The 9855-nt window shown below is 40.4% G+C and overlaps 2 protein-coding genes across 6 annotated transcripts in view; one reads left to right on the top strand and one right to left on the bottom strand.

Annotated features, from left to right (window-relative positions):
* Nucleotides 1-9855, top strand: part of CUNH11orf65 (chromosome unknown C11orf65 homolog) — a 64122-nt gene that overhangs the window by 45794 nt on the left and 8473 nt on the right. For 2 of the 3 annotated variants that reach the window (XR_002098889.1, XR_002098890.1), the window contains one exon: nucleotides 8387-8490. The exons of the other annotated variant lie outside the window; for it this stretch is intronic. The gene's annotated coding sequence lies outside the window, so the exon portion shown is untranslated. The remainder of the gene's footprint in view (nucleotides 1-8386; nucleotides 8491-9855) is intronic. 3 annotated transcript variants of the gene reach the window in all.
* ATM (ATM serine/threonine kinase) overlaps nucleotides 4592-9855 on the bottom strand; it is a 134670-nt gene continuing 129406 nt past the window's right edge. For all 3 annotated transcript variants that reach the window (XM_019524367.1, XM_019524368.1, XM_019524366.1), the window contains exons 62-64: nucleotides 8034-8097; nucleotides 7113-7249; nucleotides 4592-5913 (exon numbers count right to left, since the gene is read on the bottom strand). In XM_019524367.1, coding sequence (XP_019379912.1) covers nucleotides 5736-5913; nucleotides 7113-7249; nucleotides 8034-8097 — 379 coding nt within the window. In that variant the 3' untranslated portion in view covers nucleotides 4592-5735. The remainder of the gene's footprint in view (nucleotides 5914-7112; nucleotides 7250-8033; nucleotides 8098-9855) is intronic.

Genomic DNA, 9855 nt, shown 5'->3' with positions numbered 1-9855 from the left:
GAGATTTCAGGAGACAGATGCCATGTCTTCGGTGGATGTGGGATTTTGGAGAACTGAGTGTAAAAACAGCACCAGCTCCCTTGAGGACTTGGAAGGGAAGCAGCAGTAGCAGGACACAAGAAAGGGCAAGAGTAGCAGTTAGTGTTGGGAGTCTAGAATTCAGTTTCATGCATTATATAAAGCAGGTTAATTTGTATTGTGACAAAACACATCAGGTTTGCCCTGTTGGTTTGTCTTATTCTCAGCTACCATAGATAGGACTGTAGTCACATGGTCCCTACTGCAGTCTCCTCACCACTTGTTAATACTTTATTGGGCCTTGCCTGACAAAGCTAAATTGATGTAAGGTAGTTATACCTGGTGTGTGTCCTATGGTGGTGTACATACGCTGAACTAAATTGTTCCAATTCAACCAGTAGAACTGGTTGTATGCAGGGAAGGCTTCTGTAAAGTCAGGAGAAACTGACTTCTCTTGATGGGGTCTTTGGGTTAAGCAAGTCAGTCTTGCTATGCATAGTCTGTCTAGACCAATGAGTTTTAACCAGGCTGACGTGGTACCCCTCAGGTGCCTTGAGATCCTTTCAAGGATGCCACTGTGTTCCAAGCAATGTAAACACTGTTAAGTGTGGAAACATTTCCATACAATTCACAGTAGAAGCCCAGAGGTTTCAAATTGGACTATGGTCTCTCCGAGGTCTTCACAACAGAATTGGTGTAGTATTCTTCTGTACTCAAAAAGCAATTGAAAATAAAGGGCTGGTATTTTCCAAGGGGTGCCTCAAGTCTAAAAGGTTCAAGAATCACCTATTTAGACTATGATATAGCATTAAGACATTGAACTGATTAGTCTTGACTAGATACTAAAAAGAATGACTAGATAGGGAGCAACTCCAGAGCAAGTCAATTGGTAAATTGTGATTCATACTGTGAGGGGGGTGGGGATGGGGGGGCATAATTTAGTCCATACTCGAGGCAGAAAAATCTTTCACTGATAGAAAATCAGACTATATTTATTCTTTATTTTTAACAACAGTACAGTATAAAGTGAAAAAATAAAGCAATACTACCATGGTATGCTGTACAGTAGTACAGATGAGCTGTTTTCCCAAAGTTGTGTGAATCCCAGAGGAAAATATAATTAATTTCCCCACCTCTCACACAACAGAATTTTTTAAGTACTGTAGGTCCAGTGTGCTGGGTTTTATCACTTAAACTCAGATAAAAAATAAAAGACAGTGAATGATCACCATCTAAGTTTAATCCTACTTTTAGAATAGGGGCTTTTAACTGGGGGTATGTATGGATGGGCAGGGACAGAGTAGCCCCCTCCCAGTGCTGCCACTGCCCACTGGAGTGCAGCCCTGCTCCGCTGGGAGGAGCTTGGTGGAGCCCCGGCCCCAGCCCACCCCATGCAAATCTGGGGGCACACATTCCCCATGCCCTCCTGGACGAGTGGAGGGAGCAGCGACGGGAGCCACTGGACAAGCTGTGGTTCTGTCCTGCGCCCACCCTACCCTGGCTGGGCAGTGTTTGCCTCAGTCCCACTCCTCCCTCACCATAGGGGCCTTGATCTGCCCTGCCCCCAAACCCCTTCCCTCCCCTTCCACCACATCAGACTTACCAGCTACAAGCAGCTGTTCAAGTTGCTGGGTTGGTATCAGCTGATATGCTTCCTTAAAAATTGGCTATTGGTATCGGCCCAAAAATCTCTATCTGTGCACCCCTAATAAGAAGCGGAGCTTTTGGATTTAGGTAAACACAGTACATTGAAGGTTACTGTTCTGGAAGCAAAAAACTTAAAAACATCATTTTGATATTTAAGGCTGTAATTTTCTGTGTAGGTATATATTTTTGTATTTGGGATCTGTCTTTTCATTTAGAGACATATTGCTCAGATTTTGCTAAACTGGGGGTGTGGCTGGTGGTGTGTGCAGCCAGCGGTGGGTGTGCCCTGCTGTGAAATCAAGGAGCCTGGTGGACATGGACTTTGGCTACTTTAGCCACCTTGAGGCTGCCTTGCCTGTGGTTGCTTACGTGCCTCTATCACAGGAAGCAGCTGCCTGACCTGTGGCTGCTGCCACTGCCACCCCAGAAGAAGCCCTAATATCCAGATCTGGTCTGGGGCCAGTAAATCTGACACTGCTGGCTTATACTGTGTTTCAGTTTTGAATCGTGAAAGCAATAATAATAGTATGCATACTTTCATCTACCAGAGTGGCACAATTAAATTCCAGTGAGCTATTGCTAGCACCTGTTATTAAGAAAGATATCTTTATTGACACTTTTGCACATGATGTAATATAGCTCTTGAAGGTGTAGCACATTTATATTTGTGTAGAATATTATCAGTAGCCCAGAATAGCATAGACTTCATCACCACCTACAAACAGTATTTACTAAAGTCATAACTTTCTGGGATGTTAAAAAGTGGTTTATAACAAATAAGGGTGGGGTTTCAATAAAATATACTGTACATACTCTGGATACACAGAGTTTCATAGGATTATATAACAAAATCACATAACTAACTTTCACTGGGGATTTAATTCTGATGTTTATGTTGGTCTTGGGAGATCATGAAATGTTCCAGACTGACAACAATGGTGGTTAAAGTTATCAGTTCCTCATTTCTGCCTGCTGAGATCAATCCTTGTTCTGCAGCAGTCTTCTCTAATAGTGGCTCAGTCTCAACTCATTCAAATCTATGATCTATCCCCAAGGGGGCTAGTTTTGGAGGCTAGACACTTATCCAACAGAAACTGAAGACAAACACATTTCCCCATACGTAACTAAGTTACATTGGATTGTAAAAAAATACAAATCAGAGTCTTACCATCCCGTCACTTCACAGTGTCATAGACTCCCTGGGCCTAAAATTTTCCTTAGAAACAGTCCATGTTAAATTCATTTTTTACAACCATATAACAATGTGCATGCCAGGAAAATATTACAATGTAAAAGATACGGACTTATCTGTATTCTCATATTTTTGGCATGCTAATATAGGCAATTTGTATATGGCTCTCTGGTATCAAGCTATCTTAGGTCATAGACAGATGTTATATTTGCAGTTCCATATACAAACTTGTTGAACTACAAAAAGCAGGCATACAGATGTGCACCCTGCCTATGGTGCTACAAAAATGGTGCAAGTGCTACAAATGCAAATCTGTTCACAGCCTTAGTTTCAAGGTTACTGGACCTGAATTTGATTGAAACATTCAGAACAAAATACCTTCTCCCAGCTCAAATTCAGGTCCAGTAACCTTGAAACTAAGGCTGTGAACAGATTTGCATTTGTAGCACTACAAGTGCCACAGCATCTTGTTGCACTATGAAGAGGATCCCTATTTTCAACCCGCACCACCACCCCTGCAGCTGAAGCGCTGCAAAATCTGCTGTCACTGATATTGTAGTTAATTTTTTAGTATATGCAGGATAAAAGTCATACTTTTTTATCCTGCATATGCTAGAAAATTAACTACAATATCAGTCTCTAATTCTGACCTTTAAAAAGGAAAAACTATTAGAATGTGCAAAGGGAAAGCTCAATGCCTGATGATCCCTGGTCATAAGAAGAGTATTATTATGGCTTGAGACAGGTAACTTCATTGTAAGGTTAAGTTTAACAGCTGAGTTCTCTGGAAAAACACTATGTATTATGTATGAACATGCCAAAATTAGGTATTCCTTCTTAAAAGGAAAACTGTCAATATGACAGTCATACTTGCATATACTAACTATATTCAGTTCAAACTACTTATATATTTATTTCTATTTTGTTTAGCTGAGACAGTAAAATAGACTGTTACTTGCATTTTCTTTTCTTCATTCAGTAAAATACTGAGTTCACAACACGGGAGTGGAATAATTAAATATATTTTCTCTGAAGCTGAACATTTTTTATTTGGGTTAAATTTTAATTTTTTTTATTTGCTTTCTTTTGTTTTTCAATACAATATCTAAATTTCAGGTAAAAAAAATTGAAACTGTCCCTTTAAAGAATAATTCTATGCAACAGGTGCAATGGGGATAATACATACTAATAATTGCTAGGCTAACACTTCCATACACATTAGACCTAGACCCTGCATTGATTTAAAAGTCCCATGCAGTGATTTCTTTTTTAAGAATGTTAATAACGTTCAAGTAATACAGCCAATGGCCAAGATTTTCTTTTTTAAATTAGGACCTAAACACTCCCTACAAATTACTTGGGTCAGAAGTGCTGAGCACTTACCAACTCCAATAGAAGTCATATTTGAAAATCAGAACACTTATTGAGGAGCCTAACTTTAGGCATTAACTGTTTTACATCTTGGTCAGCACTTTTCTGTTCAGAGTTTTCCTACTTATTACCCATGGCTGGAAGCTATGACCCTTTCCTTTCCTATGCAACCATTAACATTCATGCTCTGTTTGACCCATTTCATTTTCAGTCTACAAATTAACATCTTCTTATAGGAAGATAATTTCATTCTACCTTCGTTTTCCATTTCTATCAGCATGAAGGAATTAAATTTGTGCAAGTATTGACAAAAATGTAAGAAACTTAAAAACTGAAATGATAAAAGCAAGACAAACTAACATGAGCGAAATGCTGAAGTCCAACCTCAGCATTTTGAGAGACTATGTCAAATTTAATATATTTTATTTGTATTTTTTTAAACATTAAATATTTCAGGAAGGATTTAAAAAAGTATAACAAACACAAAACTGTCTGAAGAGATTCCTGCTTTGTGCAAGTTCATTAACTATCTGATTGCTTAAAAAAACAAAGGGACATGCAATTCAATATATAAAATAAAACTGTACAAATTAAGTAAACAAGTTCTGTATTCACATTATAATTTTAAAATTTTGTATTTCTCTCCGATATGGAAAGGCTGCATATTTTTGGGTCAGAACTTGTGTGTCAGGTTTCAGCCCATAGTAAATTTTTGCAGAAGAGTTTTAAGATAAGACTAACTTGGTTGCTAATGCTGTTAAAATCCTTGCTTATGCAAAGAAAATGCCAATACAATTTAAACTAAAAAGGCACAAAAATGCAGCACTATAAATATACTTGACTCAAAGATGATTTATATCAAGAAGGCATTGTGCAGTGATGATGTTCTCTCATTGGTAGCTGCAGCATTAGTAGTCTGAAAAATAAACTTGCATATGAAGCTCTTTTTAGGTCTGTTTTGAATTTTGTCAAGTACCATTGCACAACAGACTTGAAGATACAGTGCTGCTTCTTTTATAAATGCACTTGGTTATTCCATGTTTTCTAGTTTACAGATGATTCCACTCAATACAGATTACGTAGTCTTATTATTATTATAAAAAAACACTATACAAAACAAGGGTGTAGAGATACTTAACCAGTAATCTGAGATTTGAGTCAAGTTTTAGGAAATGTCAAACACTAATAATAAGAATTCAAGGTTTTATAAAAGGATTTACATGTAGAAGCCACTTAATTCCTAGTTTGAGAGGAATAACCATTCCTTGAAAATTTCCATTGTACGGCACAGGAATACCAGAACACTATCCTGATGAAAGTTGTGGAGAATAATTGGATATTCATTAAAGAAATTAAACATTGATTTCAAAACTGTTTATAAACCTACACAATCACTTCTGAGATTATCTGGAAATTTCTGGAATATAAATATAAAATGCTGACCAATATTCTTTCGCCAAGAATCGAACAGGCTTATTTGCTCTACAACTTAGTGGATACTTCCAGATCAAACCCAAGGTTTCCACCCTGGAAAGAGTCGGCTGAGGTTTTTGGGGTCCATGGCTTGCTGTATAAGAAGGTTCACCTGTCCTCCCACACTGAGCACTATCCCTTCTTCTACACCTTTCAGTTTCTCCTGAAGCCTCATCAAGACACGTTCTGCCACTTTGTTAAAACTCTGATCACTGCCAGAAAAATAAAAATGAAAAAGAATCAAACTGAGCGTGCAGCCAGAAGAGGATGCAAAACTTTAGGAAAGAAGACAAGCTGTGATGTAGATGATTATATGGTCAGGTGGGTGGCAAATTGGCTTAGGGGTCACACCCAGAGAGTGGTGGTGGATGGGCTGATATCAACTTGGAAAGATGTTAGCAGTGGAGCCCCACAAGGCTCGGTCCTTGGACTGGTGCTATTCAATGTCTTCATCAGTGACTTGGACAAGGGCATCGAGAGCACCCTGTCCAAGTTCACAGATGATACCAAATTGTGGGGCAAAGTTAACACACCAGAGGGTAGGGAACGGATCCAGGTGGATCTGGACAGGTTGGAAAAATGGGCAGAACAAAATAGGATACAGTTCAACAAAGACAAATGCAAAGTGCTACACCTGGGCAAAAAGAACCACCAACACACTTACAGGCTGGGGGATGACCTTCTCAGCAGCACAGCAGCAGAAAGGGATCTTGGAGTCATAGTTGACTCCAAGATGAGCATGGGTTGTCAATGTGACAAAGTGATCAAGGCTAACCGCACTTTATCATCCATTAGAAGATGCATGATGAACAGGTCCAGGGAGGTGATGCTTCCCCCCTATGCGGCACTGGTCAGACCACAGTTGCAGTACTGTGTCCAGTTTTGGGCGCCACACTTCAAGAGGGATACAGAGAATCTTGAGAGGGTTCAGAGGAGGCCACTCGTATGGTTAGAGGCCTGCAGGCAAGGCCCTACGAGGAGAGATCGATGGACCTAGATCTCTTCAGCCTTCACAAGAGAAGGCTGAGAGATGATCTTGTGGCTGCCTGTAAACTCATCAGGGGAGGGCAGCAGGGAACAGGAAATGCTCTGTTTACTGGGGCACCCCCTGGAGTAACTAGGAACAATGGCCACAAATTGATAGAGAGCAGATTTAGGGTGGACTTTAGAAAGAACTTCTTCACACTAAGGATTGCCAGAATCTGGAATGGGCTTCCAAGGGAGGTGGTGCTCTCCCCTGCCTTGGCAGTCTTCAAGAGGAAACTGGACATGCACCTTGCTGGGGTCATCTAACCCCAGCGTTCTTTCCTGCCCAGGGCAGGGAGTCGGACTTGATGACCTACTGAGGTCCCTTCCAAGCCTAACACCTATGAATCTATGAATAAATCTAGGCAAGAATTAACCCCCTTACTTGGCTTTTCTGTTACACTGCTGATGATCAACGTTGAGAGTGGCGCTGATGTCAGCCTTATCCTCTGGTCTCTGTTGCAAGTACAGTGCTTTCAGAGGATTCATAGTCCAGTCAAAGAGGGGGTCATACAGCAATACCTAGTCAAGAAGAAAACAAGCATTAAAATCCTAATTATTGATAGTTTAATGGCTTAACAGGAAGAGAGAAATTAAACAGCTGAAGTCCACAAGTGAGTAGAACCCTTGCATGTGACTTAATCCAGTAGTGACAGAACACAGCAAATAAGCAGAGATGAACACAAAGCAAAAGCGTGTTGCTGCCCCATCCCCTGATACTCTAAGAGCTTCAGTTCTGATCCAACTGCCTTTGTCCTCCCTCTTCAATAAAGAGGTCGATCCTTTTTTACACTGATTAACCTGTTTCTCCTTTTCAGTACATATTCTAGAGTGCCTATTAAATTCATGGTTTTTTCCTACTGAAATTATTAATCAATTCTGTTGTTTCACTTCTTTTCCTGTTCAGGTGCTTTATGATGTACCTCAAATACTAGGTTCTGCTCTAGCATGCAACTACCAGAGCAAAAAACTCAGTAAACTAAGCGATGTTCTACTGCATGTTTGCTTACTAGACATGCAGCACTACAAACATTAGAAGTGCTACATACTTCTCTGACTAGAAGCCTTAGATATTGAAGGAACAGGTTTGTAACTTTAATGCCTTAAAGAGTTGCCACAGAAAACATGAGCTGAGGACAGTTTAAAAAAGCTAGAGATGAACAGTTTTAGACACTTCAACTGAAGTGTACAATAGGAAGAAGCAAAGATTCAACGCAGCTGATCATTTCAATCATACTTCAATATATAGAGAGAGAAAGAACAATTTTCTTTCAGTTATTCATCAGGAAGCATGAAAAACATTTACCTCTACAATAGTTAGCAAAGCTTCTTGGGAATTTCTCATCACAGCCATCGTTTTCTCACAGCACCTACAAAAGATTTTTTTTAAAAGATGTTTTTGGCCTTCCTTCCATTTATGGTAATATTGAAGAGTTTTTCCTCTTAAAACATAAGTCATTTGTATTTTTACCCTTTTTCAGAAGCAGGATTATAATTACTGATGCTTCCCATTTTATAATACAGAAAATGAACATAGGGCTAGATGGGAACTCCTGCATCCCCAAGGGCTTGTGCATGCTACACAACAGCTATAAGTTGGCACAGCCCTATAATGAATATGCCACACATGCTGACAAAAGGGCCTTTCTGCCACTGCAGGTACACCAGCTCCCCAGACAACATGACCCAGTGATTCTCAGCCAGGGAGCTGTGGGGTGTCACACAATGTGAGCACTTGTAGGAGTGTAAATATAATTTACAAGATGAACCCAATAAGAATCCAGTGTTAAAAACCTTCTGACCTGTTACGGTGTTTCTGAGCAACTGCTCTATTATTTTCCTGTAGACAAAAAACAAGTCAAACTAAGAGCTGGGTGTATGAGTGTAATGAGGTTTGAGAACTACTGACAGACGAAACCAACAGCCGCTCTCTTCTGTCAGCAAAGTTGCTTGCAGCGAGAGTTTTGTTGGCATTATTATATTTGCTAGGAAGTGTAATCAGTAAAGCTGTGCTGTCAAAACTATCGTGTAAATCGGCCTCAAATTGAGTTTTCTTCTGTGGTAAGCAACTGTGCCATATAATCCCACTGAAATTCAGCAAGTTTCATTTGAAAACTATCTAGATCATTTGCCCCCACTATTCCTATGAGCGAAGGCTGTTCCAGAACCTCTGTCCTCCACTAGTTAGAAACAACCTAATTTACAGTGCAGAGTTCGTGCCTGATAGTTTTTGGTCCCTAGTGGGTTAACGCTCTCTCCCTATAGAATATGGAGGTAGTTCAATGCTGCTGCTAGACTTCAAGACTACGTGTTGACCTTGTAACAGAAGACTTCTTCCAGAGCCTCAGAAACACTCTAGTAACAGATTAGTAGCATTAAGATTACAACTTAATACACTAATTCACTTTAAAACAATTATATTTTAGCTTTTATTTTAGAGATGAAATTCTGTTTGCTTTCTGGTCATTTAACAGACTGCTGTGGGTGAAGGGAAAATTCAGCGAGGAAAAGTAGCTCTTAGTGGAAAGAAAATTATTAGGTGAGAAATGTCTTATTAAGCTTCAGAGTTTCTGTCCTCATTTACTAATGGGAAATAGTAGGTATGGGTAAAAGTCAGGAGGGTGGACGATCTCCACCCCAGAGTGCTGAGGGAATTAGCTGAGGTCATTGCGGGACCCCTGGCACAGCTTTACGAGCACTCGTGGTGCTCTGGTGTGGTGCCAGAGGACTGGAAGAGGGCCAGTGTGGTTCCCATCTTCAAAAAGGGGAGGAAGGAGGACCCGGGAAACTATAGGCCAGGTAGTCTTACCTTGATCCTGGGTAAGCTTTTTGAGAGAATTATCCTGGCACATGTCCATGAAGAGCCAGCGGGGGAGATAAATGCTTAGGGGCAACCAACACAGGTTCATTAGAGGCAGGTCCTGTCAGTCCAACCTGGTGGCCTTCTATGACCAGGTCACCAAATCCTTAGATGCAGGAGTAGCAGTGGACATAGTCTTTCAGGACTTTTGGAAGGCCTTTGACACTGTCTCTCACCCTGTTCTCATTAAAAAACTGGGGGACTGTGGTGTCGACACCCACACAATCAAATGGGTCGCCAACTGGCTGGAGGGCCACACCCAGAGGGT

Source organism: Gavialis gangeticus, unplaced genomic scaffold (assembly GCF_001723915.1).
Source record: "Gavialis gangeticus isolate Ggan-Ray unplaced genomic scaffold, GavGan_comp1, whole genome shotgun sequence".
NCBI lineage: Eukaryota > Metazoa > Chordata > Crocodylia > Gavialidae > Gavialis > Gavialis gangeticus.
This window is presented reverse-complemented; position numbering and strand designations above follow the sequence as displayed.